A 27,782-nucleotide genomic window follows, 5' to 3' on the forward strand; every position below is an offset into this window, starting at 1 on the left:
TGTGCTCGCAAGTACAGAATGTTCTACAATGTCAAAGTTTGAGGTTCATTAAGAGTGCATTAAGCCTAACCTTTGCACTAGTCAATTTTTGCACAGGCAAGTACAGAATAGAACATTTTACAATGCCAAACAAAGTTTCAGGTTCATTAAGAGTGCATTACGCATTTGAACAAGCTCACCCTGCCCTTCTTAGTTTTGCTGGCCCAACACACTTGTTGGTAAGGACGCTGCCAACATGGTTAATGACGTTGCAGGAGCCTTTGCTTCAGGGATGAGTGCTTTCTTGGAGAGTCTTCCAGCAGCAAGTTCCATAAACACCTTCTGAATGACTTCAAATGTGTAGCGCAGCTCTGATGGATAACTAAGATTGATTGCGTACATGAGCCCAAAAAGCATTGCAACAGCAAAGGCAACACTGTCGAGCCCTTCCACCACCTTGCGACCTTCAATAACAATCACAATGTCCAGGATTGGTTGGGTTGGGATGCCCGATTCCTGGGATGGTTGGGACTCCTTCACAACTGCAATGCCAATGGTGATGCCCTCGAGTGCCTCTTCAAGCGCAACTTCATCCATGCCCTATGCCAAAGAAGGATAAGTAAATAAGCATTAACCAAGTCATGTCAATACACAGACTCAAAATTAAACTAGGCAGTAGGTTACTGCAAAGTCCAATAGTTCATATCCAGATCTCGAAGAAACGTCTGTTCCACTGTCAAGATGTCCTCAGCTTTAATTCTGATGTGGACAGATTATTTAACCCGGGTGTGAATTGGCCTGAGGACGTAGTCAAAAATTCTAAAGTATAATCCCATTTGCCAGACGCTGGCCAACCCGTTGAGTCCCACCCCTGACACACAAGTTCAGAAACACCCCTGATGAAAAGTACCTGTACAGAACGATTCTAAATTCAGAATCAGAACGGCAAATAAGAAGAACCTTTTGATTCAAGTACATACCACTTATTCACGTATGAGGTTTTCTGGTGCTTCATTCAGGTAGATGCAGAGTCCCTTAATGATGCACTCTCGTCCAGCATCAACATCATCACACTGGAAGACATTTTCTTGATTATTGTCTATTGAGCCATAGTACTTTACTTTACAGCAATATCCCACCATTTGTGCAAACAAGTTTTTTTTTTTTTTTTTAAATCCCCCTGAGCAAAATGGTGGTCTAGCCTAGTCCTAGTCTAGCCATGTTGCGTCCAATTCAAAGCTAGTAATTGTCATTGAATCTCACGGAATGAGCTAGCTAGGGGGGTGTTGAGAAGGACACAGGTGCTCATTTAATATTCGAAGGCATCGTCCATTTTATTTTAATACCAAGGGGGTGGTTGGCACGCTTGTGATGAGGCTAAGGGGACATTGGAAGGCTTGTGGTGAGGCCCACTTCCTTTTTTTATTCTACTGCTGCATCTAGTTCAAGAACAGTCAAGTAGACAGATAAAAACAGAAACTTACATGGGCTAATTCAGCTACAATTCCTTTCAGCCTTTCTCCAAGCTGTCCTCCTCTTCTCTCGAACAATCTGTAGAGTATAGTAGAGTATCATTTATTAAAGGATAACTTCTGTGAATTTCAACATGGAGTTGTAATGCTCACACTGCCCTGGACTTGTCAGAACCTGAGATTTGTTTTTCCATTCAGCCTTTTCTGAGATTCTGAACATTGTAATGGGGGAAGAGTATTTTAACATAAAAAAACACCTAGATTTATTCCCAACAACATCCAAACAGTTATGCAACATCAAGCAGAAAAGCAGCAAACAGTGATAACATGGGCCTACTTAATGTAAACAAAGTCTGCCCCCAATAATAATAATAATAATAATAATAATAATAATAATAATAATAATAATAATAATAATAATAATAATAATAGCTCATCTCTCGGAAAGGGCTGAGCCGAAAAATGCAGCATCACTGGGGTAGCGTGAGCAATACAACACAAAGGATAGCATGAACAATACAACAGCATATTGAAATTGGCAGAAGTTCACCTTTAACCCTGAGGGAAATGAAGTTGTCCAGTAAGATACATAGATACAAAATATACAAAACATTCACACACATACAGTATAGTAACCATATAACACTCTTACATAAGCAGGTCACACATTCACACGCACCTAGACAGGTCCCCAGAGTATACATCAAGCTGCGAAAGGACCTTCGATTGTAGAGGCATGGTCGTAATCCTTTTGAATTCTGCATTGATCTGAAAACAAATTAAAAACACAAAGGATCGAGGGGAAAAGCCATTACTATACAGTCAACCAGAACAGTCCAGGAAGGAGAGATGACAAAATCTAATTCACAAACAGTAAATCATGAAGACAAAAAAATCGTTGTTGAATGCCTTACCTCACGGACGTCAAAGAGTGCAGGCCACCTTGCCATTAGCGTGTCCACCGATGGAGCATCGCGTACCACTTCGTGGCGTCTGTGTGCGAATGTTCTGTCCATCTTAACTCTAACATCCTCCTGGCCGTTCCGCCTCTTCACATCTAGGAGGAGGGATGCTCGCAAACTCTCCATACTGGTCTCCGTTTCGGCAGATGGATACTGGGGGCAAAAGTTCACTTCTGCCCTCTTCGGTCTGTTGACGCCAAAGGCTGCGGTGCGCCTGTCTGTTGGTTTGTTCTGAAGGGAATTGACCGTCACTTCAGGGCATCCAAGTCTCCTCAGATCTGAACGGTAGTTTGACATCTTGTATTTCAAACTGTTTTTCCACCCCCCACATCCATTGGGGGAGGCCTTGTCTGCTAGGCAGGGATGCTTTTGGATGAGTGACTTGGCAACTTGCTCAATTTCGCGGTCGTTGACATACATCTTGTACTGCACAATTTCTTGGACTAAGCCTTGAAGGATGCTTGACTTCAATTTCGGATCCGGAAATAGCAGAGTGCCATTTGTTTGGAAAGCAGAGTTTCCCCTCTGAAGTTTGATTTCTGCATCATAGGTGAATTCAGGCACTTTGAACACAGCAGGCCATGAGGACCTTGAGGACCTTGATTCAGGGGATGACATCACATCAGTATCTACAGTTGAGGTGCTCCTGACTGAGGAATGACCGGGTGATTGGGGTGATTGGGGGCCCATTTCCACACCAAACCTAGTAGAGAAGAGTAGAGTTGAGTACTTCTACAAGTATTAATCCAAAAGGAAATTAAGGTGTCCTTCATGACATGAATACAAAAATACAAAACATAAACAAAGACCTTATGCACATAATTGTACATTACAAACCTCTCGTCCTGTGATGTGGAGGGCCTTGACATGTGAATGAGCCGCAGAGTCCCCTTGTTTTCCACCTCTGACATTGTGGTGAGGTTGAGAAATTCATAATCAAACAATGTAGCCATGAACTGCAGCCGGAAGTCACCATGAAGTCCACACTGCTCCTGGACTTCTATCATCAGGTTATCCACGGATGAAGGGAGGCCATTTGGAAATGTTAATCTCTGCGGGGTGCCATCAGGCAGGATTATCTTCAAAATAACTGGAGTCCCCATCTCAACAGTTTACTCTGCCAATACACAGAAAACAATCACATTTCATACTTTAAATTACACCAATTGTGGAAATATGGTCATTGTACACCTCCCCTCAAGCGATGCTGGAAACATGGTCCTAGTTCTGTCCCCAGAGTAAGAGAATTACAACTGGGGATGCAGGTATTGGTAAATACATGTAGGTATTTTCCAAGTTTTCTCTTGTCTGATCAGGATGTGACCAAACTAATTTTCTCAGTAGGCAAGTTAAGGAAGGATTATATTCGGTAGCACTTTCAGTGTTAAATAAATTAGCACTACTACATACAATGTTAATGCCTGTATAAGTAACTTGTAACGCATGTACTTAGCAAAATCAAACATTTGTCAGGTCCTTACTAAGGTTATATTAATAAAAAAAATCCCTAATTGTGCACAAACAAGACATTTGCGAAGACATATCTACCAAATGTTTTTTTGTGCTTAATACATGCCTTACAAGTTACTTATACAGTCATTAACATTGTATGCATTAGTGCTAATAGATGCAAAACTTAAATAGTGTTACCTTGTGTTCTTATGTAACTTAAAGGTGCACTGTGTAAGATGGTGGCCAGCGTAGCCATTATAACAATGCTGCTAATTGAAGCAGTCATGTGTCCTGCCAAATTGGAACTTTTCATGAATATTTACTAAATGAACTAATATTTACTAGTATGACCAAAGTACAATGAGTTTTGCAGCTAAAAAAAAGCCCTCTTTTCCAGAAAAGATCCTCCTTTTCATGTATGAAAAATGCCATTTCCACAGTCATAACAAATACTTAAATTGATGTTAAGCATTAATGAAAAAGGTAACATTTGTGAATGGCCAGCATGAATTCTGGACATAAACAGCTAAAACCATTACAGTGCACCTTTAAATGAGAATTCCAAACAATTCAAACAAGCAGTTGTATTGTTCACGCTAGCCTTGACTTGACTGTGCACCCTTAGACACCCAATTGTTTTGTTTAGGCTTTTCAAGATACTGGCATTGGGGGTATGGTTTGTTTACGTGGCTTGAAACATCCCAATATACTCCCAATGTCATACCAAAAGTCATGCAACATAACCAAGTAACTTACAAAAACGGCAATAACTTTTTTTCTGCATCATCAGGTACCGACAAGTGAAGGAAAGTGTGAACAATACAGTTGAATGTTGAAAGAAAGTTTCAATCTTAGAGATAAAGTAATCACTTGCTATTTTACACATGAAATCATGATTTTTAAAAAGGAGATTTTGCAATGAAATAAAGGTGGTAAATATCAAAAGTTTTACTACTGGGGGAGCATTAGGGGTTTATGGCCTCCCACAGCACACAAACAAAACTAAAACATCTTGCAAAGTTTTTGCTTTTAAGACCATGGTCAGCCTCAACCTTCATCACTCTTATTTCATTGCAAAGTAACATTGGATTTAACATGTAAAATAGCCTGTGATCACTTACAAGAATTTCTAATTATTCAGATGTATTCATAGCAAGAATGTTGTGAGCATACCTTTTATTTCAATATATCTTTTCAAAGTAACCATGCGGGCTGATCCAATGTCATAGGCGGCAAGTGGATAACTATCAAGGAGCTCACTAGGTGCTACGAGTGCATGCGTTCTTGTGGGTGCAGGGCTTAGCTCAAATGCTCTATAATGTTCCCTGTACCAACCACTGAACTCTTTGACAATATAGAATACGCTGTCACGTACAATGCAGATTTGGTGAATTTCACTGAAATCAGGTAGTCCACCAGTTGTCCTGTGGGCCAATATCATGCCCTTCCTATAAGTTATACCCTTGGTTGTGACAGACTCTGCCAAGTGAACCTCTGATATGTCTGAGAACTTTTCTCTAACAACTTGGGCAATATCCTCTTTAAGCAAGTCTACTGGTAGAGTTGAAACCTCAAGGTCAGGCTTGCTCAGCTGTGGAGAGCTCAGATGGTAAGCAATCATCATCTGATGCTTCGAGGCTAATGAAAGAGGCACATTCTTGAAGCAGCTGGTATGTCTGATAACGTTTTTAAAAAAGCTATGCTTCGCCTCAAATCGCATAGTCCACTGCCCAAGAAGTGGACCAAAGAGTCTAATCATCTGGGGATAATGCTCCAAATAATGATGTTTCGGCCGCAGTTGAATATCAGGGAACAACTCTTTGAATCTCTGTCGGTGTTCAACAATTTTACTTTCTAAGAAAGCCAGTGAATCCTCACTGTGCACAGGGGCCACTACAAGCTCTGTAATGTCCTTAAGGTCCATGAGAATGAGCCATGCAGGCTCATCTTCAGGTACATGACATCCAACCAAAAAAGGCAAAAAACGGAGCAAGCTCCAGTTCTCATGGGCATTACCCCCCACTGTTTTCTTGGAAGCAAAGCTCTGCACCACTGCGTGTGGTTTGTTTGTCTTATCAGCCCATTTGTAGGGGAAATTCAGAATGGAATTGTTCAGATCCACCAATGTGAAGAACTTTCTTGAAATGAGAACTGTCAGGCAAAGAGCTAGCTCTACTCGGATTATACCCTCCAAAACATCATGGACAAGATCGGGTGGATAGCCAAAGATGACATGAAAATGAGAGAGATTTTTTGTGAAGATGCATTCCCTTTTCACTCCACAACAAGCTGAACCTGTATCTAGGGCATGTTTGACATGGGCCTGGTGAAGCTCCTTGTTTCTCAGACTGAAAGCACCAGATGCTACAGAATATTGCTGTATATCACGTTTGTTTCCAGTGCAAAACCTGCAATAGCTCTCCGCTGAAAAACTCTCCAAAAATCCTGCAACACCATGGGCTCCCAGGTTATCAGCAATTACACTGAATACTGTACCCTTCACTGACTCACCCAACAATGGGACAAAGACACCCTGTTCTTCCAAAGTTTTCAAATCTTGTACAAGAGGCTTGAATATTTCATCCAACCCGTAGGCTTTAACATCATTCGTTTTGCATAAAACAGATAGATAAATGGATGACAACGAGGAATTAAACTTGGGTGGCAAATTAGTTAACACCCAATAAACGGCACAAAGTTTATGTATCTTCCGTGAACTTCCAATTGGGCAACAGGTCTCAAAGTCATCCACATAAAAGTTCAAAATAATCCTGGGTTCTTCTCCAACAAGGAAATCATTTTCCTTGAAACCAGAAGCATCTCTACAAGATCTGTATGTGCCTTCGTGTGCTTGCTGGCTCTCTAACACTGCATCAATGATCTCCTTTCTATTCAACAGCTGTTGCAGGGACTTCAGTATCGGGATATATTGGAAACTGTGGCGTTTTTTCACATCAAGAACATATTCAACTGGCTCTACAACACTGAAATTGTCTTTATAATACTGCTTACGAAGATATGTTGTGCTAAGAGGACCCCCTTTCTGTAAAGATCTTTGCACAGGATTACCAGAGCAAATTGCAGCAACAGTTTCCCTAACTACAGATTCATCAACAGGGAGGTTTCTCTTTTTAAAGATGTCACTAACAACGCCACAGGACAAAGGGACAGGTGCATCAGAAATCAAATGAAGGAGCTCACCTAAGAACACATCTACAGCGGTGCTTGGCACATGAACCAAATGCTCCAATTTGAGCAATGCAGCTGCAAATCTCTGTTCAATTACTTTCTGCAAGTCCTCAGTGTGAGAGTTACAATCAACTGGAATAGCAGTGTCTAATTGCTCGTGAAGTTCTGAACTAGCCTCAAATTCAGTCTGAAAAGATGCATCCGAAGTTAAAACAACTCCAGGTTTAAAATCAATCAATGTGTGACTGCAATGTTTTCTATTTTTATGCGATTTAAATGTACAATATATGTTGGTCTTGAAGTTACAGCCTAAAAACATACAACTGACTGTCTCATTTCTTTTGAGGTGAGTATTTACATGAGCAAAATAATTCCTCTCTGATGCCAAATCATGGCAATCACAAAGGTGGCAACTGAAAATCCCATTCTCTCTTTGAGTGATGCCCGTTTTGTGAACTTTATTCTGATGAACAATAAGCACATTCCATGTCTTAAATGTGCATGGGCAGCAAACATGTGTGCATGGAAATCGTGAGGAACGTCCAAAATGAGGATGTTTTAATTTATAGTGACTTAAAAGCTCAGACCTACTTGCTACCGATTGCTGGCACCCTTTACAGGTCCACATGCCCTGTAAAAACCCTGTAACAAACAAAGTGAATAAATAATTACATTATGAAAACTCCAAGCTATAATCAGCAATTCATCTTCAAAGGCAATTACTACTTGTTCACTTAACTCTTGTAAGGTATTAAGGTGCACCCATTTTCATTTTTTTGAGAAAATAGTATGAGTTATTATGATTATTTTACATTGATTCGCTGGCCTTGGCTCATTTTCCGTGAAATCTGAGCAATAAAAAAGTAATGACAGAAAAAACATATCCATCCTATTTGTGAATTTCTATGGGCCCCTCTATGTATCAAAAACCTTAACACCTTACAAGGGTTAAAACAACCATCCATGAATTAATGTGTTCTGCGTTTTTCTTTTAAAGAGTATGTCTACATTATGAATAAATGAACTTATATTTCCCATCTATTCAAAAGGGAATTTATATTTCCCATCTATTCAACTTGTGTATATAAAGTGTTAACTAAAATAAGGCAAATAAACTCAGACTTACCACTGTTAAATCTTCCAATGCTTTATAAGCAGGATGACAGTTCTACATAAGAAGAGAGGTTTACAATTAGTGAACACCTTGGTGGATTGTTGAAATCAATATGCAAAACATAGCATTAACAGTGCACACATAGCATTAACTTTGTGCAGATTCAACATAACTCAGTGGTTCTTAACCTGGGTTGCCAGCACTCCCTGGGGGTGCATTAGAGATTGTAGGGGGTGCACAGGGTTAAGAACTAGTGTTAACTAATAAGGAAAATGAACTCACACTTACCACTGTTAAGTCTTCCAATGATCTATAAGCACGATGACAGTTCTACATAAGAAGAGAGGTATACATTTCAGTCAACACTTTGGTGGATTATTTAAATCAATATGCAAACAGACACTCCCCGCTTCTAAAAACATTGAACACATGTATTCAGACAAGTATAATTGGGTTGTGCTACAATCAACTGAAATATTCAAAACAAGATTTGGGGATTGTTTAATTCCTATTCATGTCACCTCCGTTATCTATTTAGTGTTGGCCTTTTCAGCCTCCACTGCCATAGGACAATCAAAGAAGATGACAGGAAATGAGAGTGAGAAAGACACTGCAAAAGATTCGGAAATGACCTTGGGTAGGAATCGAACCTGGGTGTTAGGTGCAATGGTAGACCTATGGCGTCTAGGCCCTTAAGTCACAGTGCTGAAATGGATTGTGGTTTTAACATTCATGAACACAGCATGTCTGAATGTGGAGCGCAATCTCTGGAAATAAACCACTAAAAATCATACTCCACTTTCAAGAGAAATAAAAAGAGAACAAGATAGTGCATGGCATCAACTTGTGGAGAGTCAGCATTAAAAGTGCACTGTGTAATAGTTTTAGTTGTTTATTTAGGGAATGTATGCTGCCCCTTCACAAATACTTACCACCAAATTCAGTATTCAATTAGATTGTGAAAATTGCACTTTTCATACATGAAAGGGGGGAGCTTGTCATTTGTCCACTATTATGAATTTCAGACGTTTTTAGCAGCAAAACGTACTGTAATTTGGTCATGCTAGTAAATATTAATTCATTAGTTAATACATATTTATGAAAAGATTAAATTTGGCAGTAAACAGCACAGTTTCAATGAGTAGTATAGCTGCAAAACATACGGTGGCCATCTTTTTACACAGTACACCTTTTAACTAGTAAAGCAAATAAAACCACTTACCACTGTTAAGTCTGTAGATGCACCACAAGCACGATGACAGTTCTACAGAAGAAGAAAGGTTTACAATTAGACATGTGAACACCTTAGTGGACTGTTGAAATCAAAATGCAAACAGATATTCCCCATAGGCCAGTCAATCTAGCTCTAAAAAGGCAAAAACCTGGGACGAATTGCAATAGTAGTGGTTCCTACTTTTAAGTGACCCTTATACCCACTAACATCACATATTAAAAATTCATATTCGGATTCATATTAAGTGGAGCATACTTTTCCCCAAAGTCAAAAGTAGTAGGTTTTACCCACTGAATGGCAAAATGCATCAGAAACCTATGGCCTAGTTCCACTGAAGTGATGAAGGTAGATTTTTCACATGTGATGTAGGGTAGATTAAATATAAATAAAGTGTGAATCATCACTTTAGCCATTTCTTTATGTTTAGCACATCGTTTCAAACAGATTGAAGTAGATGTTCTCAATTGCATATTTAATAATATTTCACACAAGTTGCAATCCAAACAATATTCGTCTTTGCTTGAATAAACTACTGTGGAAGTTTCCAATTGACATCTCAATTTAAACCTTTACCCCATTCACCAAGTATTTCCTATATTGTGCCCCTATGGGAAATCTCCAACTGAAAAAAGTATGTTCCACTTAATATTCAGTAGATTTTTAATATGCAATTGCGACATACCCGGGGATAACAAAATGGGATCTCCACCTTAACGTGGTGGGGTGGTTTGCGTGTCTCTGTGACCCCTAGAGCTATGTCGGGTAGGGCCACCCAGGCCGAACAGGTCGAAGGGTAGAGACCAGACAAAGAGGGATCCCACTGGCCCTCCAGGTTGGGGGTTGGGCTGTGGGCTGATAACCCGCACTCGGAAAAAACTAATTATTACAGAAACCAGAAACAGAGCACCATATCCGGGGAATGCTGAAGCCAGTCCTCATGACAGGAGAGACACCATGACGCTCAGGGGTCAAAGCCGACAGGACATCCTTGGGCTGAATAGGCCACTGCTGCACCCGAAAAGCACCTTGAAGATTGGAAACTGGAATGTACGAACACTCTACGCAAGCGGCAACATTTCACTAGTAGCAAGAGAAATGAAGAACAGAGGAATCGACATCATGGGCATCAGTGAAACACACTGGACAGGACAAGGAAAAGCGGAACTAGCAGAAGGAGAAACCATCATCTACTCTGGAAGAGACGACGACAACCATAGACAAGGAGTAGGTATACTGATGTCAAAAACAGCAGCAAGAGCCCTGATTGACTGGACTCCAGTCAATGAGAGAATCATTCAAGCCAGATACCACTCCCAACACATCAAGATGACCATCATACATATCTACGCACCCACTGAAGGTGCCGAAGAACAAGAAAAAGATGAATTTTATGCGAGACTGCAGGATGTACTCGACAGCAGAAATAAACATGACATGTTGATTGTAACAGGAGATATGAACGCTAAAGTAGGACAGGAAAACAAAGATTATGACAGGGTCATGGGCAAGCACGGTCTCGGACAGCAGAATAACAACGGAGAAAGGCTGTGTGAGATGTGCGACATGAATGAGCTTGTAATAACAGGAACTTTGTTCCCACATAAAGACATACATAAAGCAACCTGGATATCCCCAGACGGGAAGACCAGGAATCAGATAGATCATACATTAGTCAACAAACGATTTAGGAATTCAGTCAAAGATACAAGAGTACACAGATCTGCGGACATCGGAAGTGACCACTACCTCATATGCACAACAATCAAGCTACGACTGAAGAAACATCAAAAGGAAAAGAAGAACTCCAGAGTCAAGTATGAAACAGCAAAGCTGAAAGATAAAACCATCTTAAAGACCTTTTCCATCAGTTTGCGAAACAGGTTCCAGGCACTAGAAAAGGAAGCGAAAGCAGTAGGAGATGAAGAGGTGGAATGTGAAGCCCAAGTAATGGAGAAGGCATTTAAAGAAGTAGCTGAAGAAGTCCTTGGAAGACCACGGAAAAAGAAAAAGCCATGGATCAGTGAAGAATCTTGGAGCCTTGTCGAACAAAGAGAAAGACTAAATAAGGAAATCCTAAACACACATTCGGAAAGAATCAAGAAACAGTTAAAGGTGAAGTATGCAGAGAAGAACAAGGAGGTGAAGAGAAGTATAAAAGCAGACAAAAGAAAATGGTTGGAGAACATCGCTAGTGAAGCTGAAGACGCTGCAAGAAAACAACACATGAAGACCCTATATGGACTCACAAAGACATTATGCAACGAGAGACCCAGACAGAGCACAGCAGTACTAGACAAAAATGGTAACCTCATCAGTGGAAGAGACGCAATTAAGTTAAGATGGACAGAACACTTCAAGGACGTGTTTAATGCAGAAGAACCAGAATACCCAATAATAGAAGATGATGAATGTGATTTCAATAACAGAATCGAGGAGATCACAGTAAATGAACCTTCAATTGTTGAAGTCAAAGATGCAATAAAGAAACTGCAGAATTATAAAGCACCAGGAATCGACTGTATCACAGCTGAGCTATTGAAAGCTGATGTAGAGTTCTCAGCGAAAAAAGTGCACCAACTTCTAGGGAAGGTATGGAAACATGAAAAGATCCCAACAAACTGGAAGAAAGGGCTTATCATCAAACTAGCAAAGAAAGGAAACCTCAAAGAATGCAAGAACTCAAGAGGCATAACCCTACTATCTGTTGTGGGAAAGATACTTGGCAGGATTATTGTAGACCGTATAAGACATGGAGTTGACTGCAGACTAAGAAAAGAACAAGCAGGTTACAGAGAAGGAAGGGGAACAACAGAGCAAGTCTTCATATTACGGAACATCATAGAACAGGTTAATGAGTGGCAAGCAACACTGTATATGAATTTTGTAGACTTCGAGAAGGCTTTCGACTCTGTCCATCACAAGAGCCTGTGGATAATCATGGAAAAGTACGGAATCCCAGAGAAGATCGTGAGGATGGTCAAAACATTCTATGAAGACTTCCAGTGCGCAGTGGAAGACCAGGGAGAAATATGTGAATGGTTTGACATTAAAACTGGTGTCAAACAAGGCTGCAATATGTCAGGATTTTTATTCTTGATGGTCATGGATTGGATCATGAGAAGAACGGTTAGACAGGGAGAGAATGGAATCAGATGGAAGCTAACATCAAAACTAGACGACTTGGACTTTGCAGATGACATAGCATTACTATCCTCCACAAAACAACAAATTCAGAATAAAACAACACGATTGAATGAAGAGGCCAGGCGAGTAGGTCTTAAGATCAACACACAAAAAACAAAAACAATGAGAATTAACGCAAACAACCAGGAAATAATTCAGATAGATGGAAAAGACATTGAAGAGGTGGAACAGTTCACATACTTGGGAGCCACAGTTTGTAAAGAGGGAGGAGGGATGAAAGACCTAAAGAACAGACTATCAAAAGCGAGAGGTGCCTTCGTCAGACTCAAGAAGATCTGGAGCTCCAACAACATCACAAGGAGAACAAAATTAAGACTCTACAAGACACTAGTGGTGCCAGTATTGCTATATGGAAGTGAGACATGGAAAATGAACAAAGGAGACAACAAAGCAGTCGATGTGTTCCATAATAGATGCCTACGCAGAATACTCCGTGTACATTGGCAAGATCATGTCAGAACTGAAGACCTACTAGAAAGAGCTGAGATGAAGCCTCTGAGTGAAGAAGTGAAACTCCGTAGATGGAAAATGATTGGACACATACTACGACAAGACCACAACAATGACTGCAATATAGCAATGACCTGGGCACCAGAAGGGAAAAGAAGAAAAGGAAGGCCGAAGACCACCTGGAGACGTACTGTGGAGAAAGAAAGAAAAGAACTAGGATGGACATCATGGGCTGAAGCGAGGACTGCGGCAGCTGACCGGGAGAAGTGGAGGTGTTCTGTGAAGGCCTTATGTGCCACAAGGCACGAAGTGGATAGGTAACAGGTAACTGTTGCAATTTGTACCATGTCAAACGCTAATTGACTGGCCTACCAGCTTGGAAACTTCAAGCACCCCTTGCGCCTTGTGCACGAAGCAAAAGTTTCTTGTTATTCACACTTTAGTATCACGAGGAGAGTACAAGTGATGTGGGCGAATTTCGACATAAAATATGCTATGCGAGCAGCAAAGGAGTCGACTGAAATGTGTTATATTAATAATGATACTCGCTTTTGCTGTGACCCGCGGGAACACTGGATAATGTTCTGTTCTCTGGGAACATAAGCCAATGCTCAATATGTGAGTGACCACGCGAGTTAAGTAAGCATACCGACACGACTGCAGTTTGCTTTTATTCGCAGGAATGCTGAGATTTAAATAGCCGTCTCCACAAATTAACATGCAGCGCATTACACGGTTGGTTAAATCAGTACAAACGGCGTGGAAATCGAAAAGTTGGCTTCACCAACACACACGGAAGCATGCCGTCCTTGGGAAGCGTGCTGTCCTTGCAACGCATGCAATCCTTGCAACGCATGCAAAGTTGCAAACCCACCCAACGAATGCTGTGCACGTTCCCCCACCCCTCCTCCACAGCGAGGACCAAACCCCTGCCTTCCCCGCTAAAATGGCAGGTGTTATTTTCATCTAAGTGCAGATGGCTAACTATTGTTGTTTTAAAATGAATCATCCTCCTTTTACCATCACATGTACATAGTTTTCTTTCTTATCGAAATGAACAAGAAGACCAACTTCGCCTACTGTGTCATATGATCACCAACGACTGAAATTTGCTAGCATAACGACAATGCATGGTTAAATACAGACAGTGGATAAAACAGTTAAGGGTTTAACTTCATCTTTGGAACAGTTTCCACACACAAAAGACGGCCGAACAGTGCGATAACGCCAACTTAAATAAAGAACTTGAATGACTTACTTAATTTCGTTTCCAGTCACACAATGCGAGACATGCAGGCTGTCGCTAAAGTGGAGAGGCGAGAAAGGCTGAAAATCAGGGCTGGCGCAAGCAAGTCTCTCTCTCTCCGCCTTCTTCTTCTCCTTTTACCATGTTACAGAGTAGAAATAGCGCCACCTCATGGCTGGAGGCCACCGCAGACACAAATTAATCATGTTCCTTCAAGGCATTTTGAACGTGCACATCCAACCGTCCTCATGAACAAATTGTCCTTATTTGATGAAATCACGTTTACTCAAGGAATGTGAATTAATCGTTTTGCATCTATTTACTTTATATAGGTAAATCTCAAGACCCGGTATTCCCCGTTTATTCAGACAAGACTCGAGCTTGCAAACTGACCAGGGCTGGTCATGCTGCATCATCTTTCTGCATCATCTTTTTTTTGCCTACAATTTTGTTCATTATTGATAAGACTTTTTTCCGGTGTTCTGTGTATCATTTCCATAGGACTATTAAAAATACATAGGCCTACTGTAGGAGTGCATCTGCTCTTTTATCAATAATAGTTTTCAAACTGGTGCAGTGAAGTGGCTTATGTTTTTCAGCCAAGTTGCAAGTGTGTTGCCTGCCTGCGTATTAGGCTATAGCCTTCATTTAATATCACAACTTACAACAACCATCACATTAGGCTTAGTATTAAATATCTGCTTTGCAGCAACACAGTATGGCAAAATTCACTATGGCATTAGAATGGATGAAACAAATGATCGACTTGTTGAGGGGCTGGTTGATTTTGGGGGCAGATATTTGACTCTTGGGTTGACAAGTTAATTTCCAGTGTGTGTGAGTGTATGTGAGACAGAGAGTTTACCAAATGAAAGCAAAACTTGGTGCAAGGCAAGCCCAGTAGAGAATTTTAGTCATGGATACCAGGGCTCCGAACCGGTTCAAGGAACGAAAACGAAAACCGAAAACGAACGAAATTTTATGGAATTTTACAAGGAACGGAAACGGAAACGAAACCGAAATATTCTTCAAGTGTTCCGGAACAAAAACGTTATTCTGAAATCCACAAACCGGTTAATAACGGTTTTTTTTTCGTTCTCAATATTTCATACAATTGCACGATTTTGTTTGAGGAGTAACCATGGCGACGAGCAGTCTTTTAGTTCGGCTACTGACGTGTATGAGGGGAAACATGCATACAGCAACAGCATTTTGCTTCACCTGAGCTCCTGATAAAATATTGAGGAGCATTGGCCAATCAGAGTGCGACTGTGCATTGTATGGAGAAACTTCCTGGGTAAATTTAGGATGTGCTTCTCCTCAGAGATTTTGATAGGAAACTAGAACTAAACTGTCTCTGTTCTCCTGGCTTTCTTGTAGTGATTGGAAGTTGACTCTAATAAACCCGCCCTAAAGTTTTTGACCACCAATATCAAATAAGTTTTTGCAAGAGAAATGACACTTTACCCGCGCTGTTCTTCAGTCTCATTCACGGACAGCTACAGAGTTTTATATTGACACCATGGAGTTAAGAGAACATGTCTTGAGATCGGTGTTGGGATTCCTACAGGGACAGAGTATTTGGACCATGCAGTCAATGATTTGCAAAGGAATTGGATAGGCGATTTGATGAACCTAATTCGCAGAGTGCTCTCGAGAGGCAACTGGTGGGTAAGTCATGTTTAGCTTATACTACTTGTAATGGCACCGCCGAGTGCCTCGATGTTCAATGCGGTTATGGCAAATTATGTTGTGGTAAAGTTACTGAAGTGCTTTTGTTGTGCGCAGCGTATCCCACTGTCGGTTGTAGAGAAGAGAGGTGAGAGCTGGTGTTTTATCTGCTGTAATCAAGGGCGTCTTATTTATCTGGTGTTGTGGTCAATGCGGGATAAAGTCATTCGTGGCAGATGGACAGACGCTAGCTGACGTTAGCTGGCCCGCTCAATGTTTCGATGGTCAGTATTGCGCAATATTTCCTGGCTGTCATCACGAATACAGTAGGTCGCGTGTGACAACAAGCAGGGATAGAGAAAGACAGCGCATTTGTTGTTAAAGTTATTATTCTCTTCTGTCGTGCACGTGGACTACGTGGAAACTCTTGCTATTTTGTGACGCTTGTCTGTTAGGCAAGCAAAAAAGGTCTCCGGTTTTGTGGTGATGGACTTGCACTGGAATGGTTGGTAGCCGATATCTGAGAGCATATCCGAGGTTTCAGACTATGCAACCTGTCCCTTCTCTAGAACTAGTGACCCCTTGCATCGTGCACATCTCAAAACAGTTTGGGATTTTTTTGTGGAGCAAACTGTGTCCCTTTTACTTACACGTTTCACTTGCTGCAAACCTCATCATGGCCTATTAAATAGAGCTAGGCAAGAACTGAAATCCATGCCTATCGACACCTCTTATTATGCTGACGTTTACCTGCGCTATTCCAGAGATTTTTTTAGGAACTCTCTCTGGCTATTTTTTTAAACTCTCTCTGGCTATTCTGGGGTGAGTTTCTCAAAACAGAAGTTATTAGCCTGTTAGCAACTTCGGTAGTTGCCAATGGGGAAATGCATTGAAAACAACAAAGTAGCTAACGTAGTAAGCAACTTTGGTTTTGAGAAATTCACCCCTGTATTGTGCCTCCCTAATCAACATCCACCCACCGCTACTGGGCTGGCATAGGCTACTTTTGATAAGAATTATAGGCATCCGGTTAAATCTGCCAGGATGGATAGCCCATCTGAGTGTTTTTGGGTGTGTTATTAGTTTTGAGAATAGCTGTGTAAATCAAGGGGAAATAATGAGTACGTCTATTCTAAGATAAAGTCCACGAAAATAGACTTAATATGGCCGTTAAACACTGCAGGAACGTTAAGAACGAACGTTATTTTTCGTTCCGAACCGGTTCAGGAACGATATTTTTGTGGGGGAACGATTGCAGGAACGAAAACGTTAAACTGAAACTTGCCTGAACCGTTCGGAACGGAACGTTTGAAAAATAATTTCGTTTTCAAGCCCTGATGGATACTGATTGCTTTCCAGAGAGTTTGGGTTTTTGAATCATATAGCTGTGATACATACAATATACTGTGATGCTGCATATAAACCAGTATGGATGTACTTGCAAGAGCAATTTGTGTCTGTACAAATACATTATGGTATATACGAAGGCCTATTGAAAGACCTACTAGGCATATTGAAATTGGCGTGAGGGGCGGGGGGGATTGGAAGCTATATTTCATCTGAGAACACCCCCACTTTTTGAAAGCTGGATACACCCCTGGTTGTCAACATGGCATGTTCGGTGTTAGCTAGCTAGCTGTATACCCATAACTAATACACGGATACCAAGCTCTGTGTAATTGACGACAGATTGGCTAGCCGCTAGCTCGGTAGACTAGGTGTCATTCCCATCTATTTAGTAAGCGACTTACAGACTTCCAAAGCTCCCAAATGTCTCGTTTTTAATGACATGGATCTTACTAGAATTTGGGGCAGGCATATAATACAAGGCTGTTATTGACGACAGGTTAGCTAGCCACTAGCTTGGTAGACTATGTAATTCCCATCTATTTAGTAAGCTACTCAAAGACTTTCAAAGCTCCCAAATGTCTCGTTTTTAATGGCATGTGATTATGTCTTATTAGAAATTGGGGCAGCAATTTCATTCTACACCTACAGTAGTGGTCTGATAATAGCGTGTGATCTGGTTCTGTAAAATGCTCAACTTAGCTTACCGAGCTAGTTTAAAACATCGAATGATCAAATGGTAATGTGTTGTGATCTATTTGTGTCCGATAAGTTCATGGTGTATTATTACATCAATCCATGTCAGACACGAAATGTATTATCATCCAGGCTTTTTAAATTAAGTGAACACTTTCGTGCTGTACGTAGCACGGACGGACACCATTCTTCTTCAAAGTGCGCACGTGAAGTATGCAGAGCCCTTTATAGGAAGTTTCCTGTTTACTAGGTAGCCCGGCCCCCCTCACGATTTGATTGGCCCTGTCATCGGATAACTTTCAGCCTCGCAAAACGAATGGGGTCCGCTAGACTGCCCCCGGGAGCAAATTCAATTTGCGGTCGCTAGGGGCGTCTAGATTTCTAGGCTACTCATTTCCCGATTTCTTCCCGATTTGACATTTTTCCCGGAAATATCCCGGATTACCCACGGCCCTGTCCGACGAGCCACACCCCCTCTTGAAGAGAGAGACAGAGGTTCTTGTTTATCAAGTTACCTGCCAGAAATTTGTATGCCAGATGCCACCAAGAATTGAGTTCCTTGAAAATACGAGCTGTCTGTCACCCTCAAGCTTCGTAGTTTTCTAGCGCTTGTGCGCCCACTCTTTTCCTCAGAAACCGCGTCAGATCATGCAACGCATAGAACAGCCTCGGAACAGCGATGCGATTAACCTAATCACAACCTGTAGGCTACCAGCACGAAGTTTTGCAGCACGAACAGACAACTTATGAGACAAAACAATAAGAAGAAACTCATTGCGCTCATTTCATTGTTTTGTTTTCATTACATTGTTTTTCCATGAGGGATTTTAGACAGGACTGTTTTTGCATGCGCGCTGTTGTGAAAACCAGATAGAACGCACCGTCCGATCCGTCTCTGTCATCCCGTTCACTGTCAGAATTTGGCCTTTAGAAAATTTCACAGATTTTGGCTTAAAGGAACAGACCACCCTGTTTTGATTTTCACATATTTGCAGTATATCCACATATTATTCATGAATGTGCATATCATTTTCGTCTATGTTTTTGCATTAACCCGTTTAACAGTATAGCCACATTAAGCATAGCAATGCAAGTCTATGGTACAAAATAAAACACAATCAAATGTACTTATAAACCATTTTAAAATTAATGTAAAATTCACCAGAGTGTAAAACGGCAATTTAATTCCGTCCGGTGATCACTTGTGGCTTGATGCTAAAGTTACCAGTTGCTTCCAGTGATTATGCTAAGCTATGCTGTTAATTCTGCTCCAAAAAATCTAAGTACTGAAAACACTGAGAAGAAAATTATATACACATTCATGAATAATGCTGGGAAATACTGCAAATATGTGAAAATCAAAAAAGGGTGGTCTGTTCCTTTAAAATATGGGAATCTTCCCAGATTTTGGGAGCTCAAAGTTGACAGGTATGCTACCTACGTCCATAGTTACTCCCCTCACTTGTGCAATTTAGTTGTTATCCAAAAAAATGCCATGTACACATTCACACTGTTCAGAGTTTGTTCACACAGTGTACCAGGAGCTTTTACACATTGTATTCTGGCCCTTACTGCTTACTCATCTTACACAGGCATTAAAATTGTATGCATTAGTGATAATAGATGTAACCCTAAAATAAAGTGTTACTCATACTTGAATTTAGCCAGATTTATCACTGAACCTGGTGAGGGTGATGTAGTTATTCAGTATTCCCTGGTGTGTGATGTAGTTATTCAGTAGTCTGGTGTGTGTGATGTAGTTATTCAGTAGTCTGGTGTGTGTGATGTAGTTATTCAGTAGTCTGGTGTGTGTGATGTAGTTATTCAGTAGTCTGGTGTGTGTGATGTATTTATTCAGTAGTCTGGTGTGTGTGTAATGTAGTTATTCAGTAGTCTGGTGTGTGTGATGTAGTTATTCAGTAGTCCCTGGTGTGTGTGATGTAGTTATTTAGGAGTCCCTGGTGTGATGATGTTCCTTCCTGTCTGTGTATGTGTTCCAGAGGAGCAGCTGAAGATGGAGGTTCCCCAAGAGGGGGATGTGCAGGGCAGCCCTGGAGAGGGATCCAGTCCAGAAGAAGACAGTGGACATGGACATGTGGGGTAAGACCAGGAATAGTAATAATAATAATTAAAATGAACAAAGAAATTATATATATATATATATATATATATATACAGGTCATCAGCTGGGAAAATTAGGCCTTTCGTCCTACCACACTTTTCTCTGTGGACCAGAAGGCCTATTGGAAGTAATTAAAACATGGGGCCACGTCAAATTTTGCTCAGAATTCAATATGGCCGGCATTTTCCAAAATGGTTTGTTTTCATGCATTATAACATTGTACTGTAAGATCATATTCATGAAAGATTAACTACTTTCAGCAGTATTATGTACCATTTCTTTACATACATGTTTACAAAGGTTGACTAAACTAAAACAAATTAAAATAAAGTTGGCCACCTTGCAATATCCAAAGGAAAGTGCTGAAAATAATGATTGAAATGCACATACAGAGTCTATGGCTGGGAAAATTCGGCCTATGTTAGGTCCTGTAAGGGTTTTCACAGTGGATTACAGACCAGAAGGCCTATTAAAAGATTAAAATTTGGAGCCATCTATGTCTTTCAGAATTCAAAATGTTTTTCAGAATGGCAGGCTTTCACACATTTTTCTCAATACTGTAAGGATATAAATATCAATAAAGATTACCTATTTTTCAGTTAAATTGTCCTATCTCCTTACAGACGTGAGTATAAAGATTGTCTAGAAAAATGCATGACTATATATATCTTGCAACTTTGAAATATCCAAAGGAATGTTGTCAAATGATTGAATTTCACAAACACAGTGAACTGCTGAAAAAAGCCAAACTGTGTGTGTGTGTGTGTGTGTGTGTGTCTGTGTGTGTGTGTGTGTGTGTGTGTGTGTGTGTGTGTGTGTGTGTGTGTGTGTGTGTGTGTGTGTGTGTGTGTGTGTGTGTGTGTGTGTGTGTGTGTGTGTGTGTGTGTGTGTGTGTGTGTGTGTGTGTGTGTGTGTGTGTGCGTGTGTGTGTGTGCGTTTGTGTGTGTGTGCGTACGTGTGTGACGTGTGCGTGTGTGTGTGCGTGTGTGTGTGCGTGCCTGAGTGCGCTTTTCTCAAGTGTGTGTGGCCAGTGTGCTTCTTTACATACACTGACATAGACACAGTAGACCGGGTGTGTGTGTGTGTGTTGGGGGGGACCGAATGATGTGGAGGAGCGGGGGATGAATGAGGGGGTGAGCGGGGGTAGTGTGGCAGAGTGGGGGGAATGAGTCGGGGTTGAATTAGGAGGTGGGGGTGGGGGTAGTGTGTGGGGGGATGAGTGAGGTGGTGGGGGGGGAATAGTGGGGGGGGTTCAGGGGACAGAATAGTGTGTGTGTGGGGGGGGGGGGGGGTAAGTTGAGTCGGGGGGATTTGACCTGACACACACATTGGATGCGGGGTTGACCTGCCAAACTTTTCACATTGGATGGGGGGTGGGCGAGTATTTTGTGGGGGGGTGGGGGGAGAATGAGTCAGGGGGGGTGAGCGTGGGGGGCAGAATAGTGAGGGGTGAGTGGCGGGTGGGGGGGGGTAGAGTAACATGGGGGGTATGAGTGAGGGTGTTGGGGGGCAGAATAGTGTGGGGGGGGATGAGTGAGGGGGTGGGGGAGGCAGAATAGTGTGTGGGGGGGAAGACACTGTAGAGCAGGGGAAAGATGAGCGTGGGATACGTGCGGGCACACACTCATGCACACTCGCCCTTGCTTTATGCAAAAAAATGTAGGCCTGAAAAACTTTTGGTCAGTAATCTAATGTGAAAAGTTTGGCAGGTCAATAGCCTTTTTTTAGCAGTCAACTGTGCATGTGTAATTCAATCATTTTCTGACAACAATCCTTAGGATATTTCAAAGGGGCAAGATACAGTATATATTTACAGTCGGTCCCCCTACAATGCACACCCTTTACCGAGGTAATGCCACGTCATCCACCTCGGTACGTACCAGGCCTAGCTGCAGTGTACCCAAACAACCGCCGGGTGGCACTTGGGAGCGCATACAGCGCTTGCTGTACTTGGTAGCACATGTTCAGGTTTGTATTGAGAGATCAATGACCCAATAACCCATAATCCAGAAGGATTTAAAAAACTGTATATATATATATATGATATCTCTCTCTCTCTCTTTCTCTCTCAATACACATTCACTCACGCGCACACACGGGCGCGCACACATAGGCCTACACATACACATACACATAGGCTACACACACACTCTCTTTCTCTCTCTCACTCTCTCTCTCTCTCTTGTTCATATCAGATAACCATAGCACAGAGTGGTGAAGAAGCGCAAATGTGTTGGCAACATTTATTACCATATGGAATATTTTAGACGATGTTGACGGCATATTAATATGCTCATATTCACCAGCACGCACCGATTCAGCAGATAACGACATGCCTAATTAAATTGTGTGAGAAGTCAAGTCAAGTCAAGTAGGTTTATTGTCAATTTCTTTACATGCACTGGTCATACAAAGAATTTGAAATTACATTTCTTGCTTTCCCATACAGACATAGACTAATCTAGGTAAGGACATAGACAGTATAGACATAGACAGTACTTATACATGGACTTAAGACAGTATGGACATAGACAGTGCTCATACAGACATTTAAAGTGCAAGACTGGACAACAGAAGACTTGTAGAGGACATACATTAAGAGGTATTTGTTGTGCTTTTGTGCTTTTCCTAAAAAAAAGTCCTTTATAGCGTTCTGACATGGTAATAGTAGCATTTTGAAGAAAATAAATATTAAAAAAGGTCTGTCAAGTACACCAGCAGCAGTGTGTGTGTGTGTGTGTGTGTGTGTGTGTGTGTGTGTGTGTGTGTGTGTGTGGTGTGTGTGTGTGTGTGTGTGTGTGTGTGTGTGTGTGTGTGTGTGTGTGTGTGGTGTGTGTGTGTGTGTGTGTGTGTGTTTGTGTGTGTGTGTGTGTGTATGTGTTTAGTGCAGGTAGAAGGTGCGGTGTGCGCGTGTGTGTGTGTCCGTGTGTCTGTGTGTGTGTGTGTGTGTGTGTGTGTGTGTGTGTGTGTGTGTGTGTGTGTGTGTGTGTGTGTGTGTGTCAGTGTGTGTCAGTGTGTGTATGTTTGGGTTTAGTGCAGAAAGTGCAGTGTGCTTGTGTATGTGTGTGTGTGTGTGTGTGTGTGTGTGTGTGTGTGTGTGTGTGTGTGTGTGTGTGTGTGTGTGTGTGTGTGTGTGTGTGTGTGTGTGTGTGTGTGTGTGTGTGTGTGTGTGTGTGTGTGTGTGTGTGGTGTGTGTGTGTGTGTGTGTGCATGTTTTGAGTTAGTGCAGGTTGAAAGTTCAGTCACAAGTATTGTAGTGCAGGTGTTCAGTCGCAGATATGGTGGTGGGGGATGGGGGGGGGGTTGTCAGTGGCCTTGCTGGCTAGAGGCTGACAGTGGAGGGAGAGTGGGTTGAGTGTTCAGCATCTTGATCGCTTGGTGCATTGTGCTGCTCGCCAGCCTGGTGGTACGGGAACGGAGGCGCCTGTACCTCTTTCCAGAGGGCAGGAGGCTGAACAGTTTGTGTGCAGGGTGGCTTGTGTCTTTGATGATCATCAGTGCTTTCCGGGTGAGGCGTGTGGTGTAAATGTCCTGCAGGGAGGGGAGTGGTACTCCAATGATCTTCTTCGCTGTGTTCACAACACGCTGGAGTGTCTTCCTGTTTTTCTCCGTGCAGCTTCCTCCCCACACTGTGATGCAGTTGGACACGACGCTCTCTATGGTTCCTCTGTAGAATGTTGTCATGATGGAGGGTGTAGCACTTGCCTTCTTTAGTTTGCGCAGCAGGAAGTAGAGACGCTGATGGGCCTTCTTCGCCAGTGATGTAGTGTTGGTGGTCCAAGAGAGGTCGTCGCTGATGTGCACTCCAAGGAACTTGGTGCTGCTCACTCTCTCCACAGCATCGCCGTCGATGGTCAGTGGTGGCAGTTGTTTTTGGACCCTTTGGATGTTGACAACAATCTCCTTGGTCTTGTTGACATTCAGCAGGAGGTTGTTGTCTTTGCACCATCTGGCCAGCAGGTCTACTTCTTCTCTGTAGTGAGTCTCATCGCCCTTGGTGATGAGGCCCACCAGTGTTGTATCATCCGCAAACTTCACTAGATGGTTAGTGCTGTGGGTCGTTGTGCAGTCGTGTGTCAGCAGCGTGAACAGCAGGGGGCTGAGAACACAACCTTGTGGAGCCCCCGTGCTCAGGGTCAGGGTGCTCGAGGTGTTGTTCCCTACCCGTACTGCTTGTGGTCTTTGCATCAGGAAGTCCAGCAGCCAGTTACAGAGGGAGGTGCTGAAACCTAGTTTGTCCAGTTTTCTGATGAGTTGTTGTGGTATTATGGTATTGAATGCTGAACTGAAGTCAATGAACAGCATTCTCACATATGAGTCTTTATTGTCCAAGTGGGTGAGGGCTGGATGGAGGGCAGAGCAAATTGCATCCTCCGTGGATCGCTTGGCTCGGTATGCAAACTGGTAGGGGTCTAGGGTGGGGGGTAGGGTGGCTTTGATGTGTGACAGGACTAGCTGTTCGAAGCACTTCATGATTATGGGCGTCAGTGCTACAGGACGGTAGTCATTGAAGCATGATGGTGATGATTTCTTCGGCACAGGTATGATGGTAGCAGCTTTGAAAAGTGATGGGATGACTGCTTGCTCCAGAGAGATGTTAAAGATGTCTGTGAAGACATCCTTCAGCTCTTCTGCACAATCCTTCAACACTCGGCCTGGTATGTTGTCTGGGCCAGCTGCTTTGCGTGGGTTGATGGTGGCCAGTGTCCTCTTAACACTGGCAGAGGACAGGTAAAGGGGTTGATCATGGGGGGGAGGGGGAGTTTTCTGTGGGTGAGTGTCATTTTGTGCTTCAAAGCGGGCAAAGAAACTGTTCAGGTCGTTTAGCAGAGAGGTGTTGTTGTCACAGCTTCGTGGTGCAGGCTTATAGTCCGTGATGGCCTGTATGCCCTGCCACAGGCTCTGTGCATCTCTGCTGTCTTTGAAGTGTGTTGTTATTTTGTCTGAGTATTCCTTTTTTGCTTTCCTGATGCCCTGGGACAGGTTAGCCCTTGCTGTCTTTAGGCCAGCTACGTCTCCTGCTCTGAAGGCTTTGTCTCTGGCCCTCAGCAGTCGGTGAACGTCTCCTGTGAACCATGGCTTCTGGTTGGCCCTGGTAGTGATGTGTTTTATCTCTGTAACATCATCGATGCATTTTGTGATGTAGGAGGTCACGGTGTCTGTGTACTCCTCAATGTCAATGTGATTGCTGTGGGTGGCAGTTGTGTTGGAAATGTCCCAGTCTGTGGTTTCAAAGCAGTCCTGAAGTCGTGAGATGGCTCCCTCAGGCCATTTTCTCACCTCCTTCTGAACTGGTTTGGTGAGTTTTGCCTTTTGTCTGTAAGCTGGCAGTAGCAGAATTGTCGTGTGGTCTGATGATCCAATGTGGGGGATGGGCTTTGCCTTGTATGCTCTCTTCTGATTTGTGTAAACGAGGTCCAGGGTGTTTTGTTCTCTTGTTGGGAAGTTGACATGTTGATGAAATTTTGGAAGTACTGTTTTGAGATTTCTGTGGTTGAAATCTCCCAGTACCACTGTGAAGGCATCTGGGTGTGCATCTTGTTGTTCACTGATGCCCCGATGCAGCTCGTTCAGTGCCTCGCTTTTGACGCCATTGTTGTTGCTGGGTGGGAGGTAGACGGCGACTAATAGGATAGCGGATATTTCTCTGGGTAAATAAAAGGGTCGGCACTTGATGATCATGAACTCCACTCGTGGAGAGCAGTGCCTCTGTACTACCGTAGCATTATTGCACCAAGCATCATGTGTGTAGACACATATTCCTCCCCCTCGTTTTTTCTCTGCAAGGGCTCTGTCCGCTCGGTGGCACGTTAGTTGTTCCATTTGTAAAGCCGAATCGGGTATGCCGTCGTTCAGCCATGATTCGGTGAACACCGTAACGCAGCAGTTCCTCACGGTTTTGTTCGCTGATCTTGGTAGCCGTATGTCATCCATCTTATTGTCCAGAGATCTGACGTTTGCCAAGAGAATTGATGGTATTGCTGGACGAGTTGGGTTGGCTGCAAGCCGTGTCTCGACGCCACCTCGTTTGCCCCTTTTCCTAATTCTTGAGCATCGCTTTCTGTGTCGGCATAGCGAGGCAGACGGGTCCGATGTAGTCCTATGCCGCCGGAGAATTCCTAGTTCTTCCAGAGTCTTCATTGGTACATCCAATACATTGCTTAAGTTGTCCATTCTTATCTGCAACAGCTGTTGCCGACTGTACATGCGTTCCGACATATTTTCCGACGATAGACATTTCGAAAGACACATTTTAACACAAATAAACACTGAAAGTTGGGAAAGCAAGGGGCTGCTGCAACCTACGTGCGCCGCCGCCGCCGGAAGAGAACAGCTCCAGGAAGTAGGAAGAGTCATAAAAAGAATAAATAGCCTAATGAATTTTCTTTTCTTTTTTTTATGATGATCGGATGAATTGCCATTAATGTGCAAGCTCTATGTGTAGACCTAAATTGAGTGTAGCCACAAGCCCCTATACCGATTCTCGCATCGCAAGATTTGAAACGTCTAATATTGCAACTTCAAACTTGTTTTCTGGATGTGGATACTTTTTTCGTTTGGTAAAAATTACGGAGAGTGCAATAGGGGGGCTAAACCTCACCGCAGTAACCTACAGCGCCGCGTTTGAGCGTTTAACCCTCTGAGGTCTAAGGCCTTTCAGAGGCTTTTAGGCTGCTTGCACCACCCTGACATTTTCAAGTATTTTCAGCTAACAGTAAGCATCTATGCAAAAGTGGAATATATGGTTGTATTGTGAAAAGCCTGACAAGAAATAATCTGAAAAAAAATTGGATGTCATACAAACATGTTTTCTTTAAATTGAGTATAAACACAACTGTACAAAAAAACAGGGTTCAGACGTCTTCAAAAAGTTCAAGAAAACACACAATAAATATATCTAGCCAAGACTTTTGAAGTTTGAATCTTGTAAACAAATGTGTTGGCAGCATAAAAGTGAAAAGGGCATTTAGAAATGTTTTGTTGTTTTCATACAAAATGCAAAAAACAATGACTATGTCACTGCCACTGCCTGTCTCATTTGAATACTAATGAGATAGGTGTGAAAAACCTCTAATGGCCCACACCCCCCTGTCAATCCCCATGTGCTCTGATAGCCCCAACCCCCCTGTCACTCTACGTCTGCTGTGTTTACCCTACCTGAAAGGGGCGTGTTGTCACCTCTGAATAGCCACTCAAGCACTGGTACTTTACATGTGAATAGCTATAGGTGTGGCTGCTACAGGCAGAGAGTACAGAATATGCGAAGATTTCTTTTCACTTTCTTTAAATTGGGCCAGCTATATAATTTATGTAATATATATATATTTGAAATCTGGAAGGTCTGAGGTTTCTAATGGTGTAACTTATGTGTTTCAATGACAAAAACTCGCAGAGTTACAGATTTGTTTTTAGAGACATGTCAAATTGCCCTCTCAAGGGCACTTAGACCTCAATGGGTTAAGCGTTGGCTATTTATCTTACATCGCCAACAGCTGGGGCGATAACCTAACCTACACTTCCGTAATGAATTTAATGTTGTCACATTGGCAAAAAATTAGCAAGCGATTGATATTGCTGTTTTCGTGCTCAAATTAAGTGTAAGCAACTGTCGGGGTACAGGCGCACACATGCTGAACTCTAGTA

The 27,782-nt window shown here is 42.4% G+C and overlaps 2 protein-coding genes across 2 annotated transcripts in view; one reads left to right on the top strand and one right to left on the bottom strand.

Annotated features, from left to right (window-relative positions):
• Positions 1-27,782, top strand: part of LOC134443423 (NLR family CARD domain-containing protein 3-like) — an 80,833-nt gene that overhangs the window by 31,013 nt on the left and 22,038 nt on the right. The window contains exon 2 of the mRNA XM_063193208.1: positions 20,017-20,116. Within this exon, the coding sequence (XP_063049278.1) occupies positions 20,031-20,116 (86 nt within the window). The 5' untranslated portion in view covers positions 20,017-20,030. The remainder of the gene's footprint in view (positions 1-20,016; positions 20,117-27,782) is intronic.
• On the bottom strand, positions 492-7,680 carry LOC134443429 (uncharacterized). The gene is made up of 7 exons (XM_063193212.1): positions 7,646-7,680; positions 3,251-3,530; positions 2,366-3,116; positions 2,131-2,219; positions 1,464-1,530; positions 960-1,052; positions 492-579 (listed from the first exon to the last, which is right to left on the bottom strand). Exons 2-6 carry the CDS (start codon positions 3,514-3,516, stop codon positions 963-965), a joined length of 1,263 nt encoding a protein of 420 aa, XP_063049282.1. The 5' UTR covers positions 3,517-3,530; positions 7,646-7,680; the 3' UTR covers positions 492-579; positions 960-962.

The sequence above is a fragment of the Engraulis encrasicolus genome, unplaced genomic scaffold, assembly GCF_034702125.1.
Source record: "Engraulis encrasicolus isolate BLACKSEA-1 unplaced genomic scaffold, IST_EnEncr_1.0 scaffold_31_np1212, whole genome shotgun sequence".
NCBI lineage: Eukaryota > Metazoa > Chordata > Actinopteri > Clupeiformes > Engraulidae > Engraulis > Engraulis encrasicolus.

Excerpts from the sequence above, each read along its gene's own strand:
- LOC134443429 (XM_063193212.1), bottom strand. The coding sequence starts at position 3,516 with ATGGGGACTCCAGTTATTTTGAAGATAATCCTGCCTGATGGCACCCCG. Across the intron at positions 3,117-3,250 it reads TCCACATCACAGGACGAGAG|GTTTGGTGTGGAAATGGGCC; the intron begins GTTTGTAATGTA and ends CTTCTCTACTAG. Across the intron at positions 2,220-2,365 it reads CACTCTTTGACGTCCGTGAG|ATCAATGCAGAATTCAAAAG; the intron begins GTAAGGCATTCA and ends ATTTGTTTTCAG.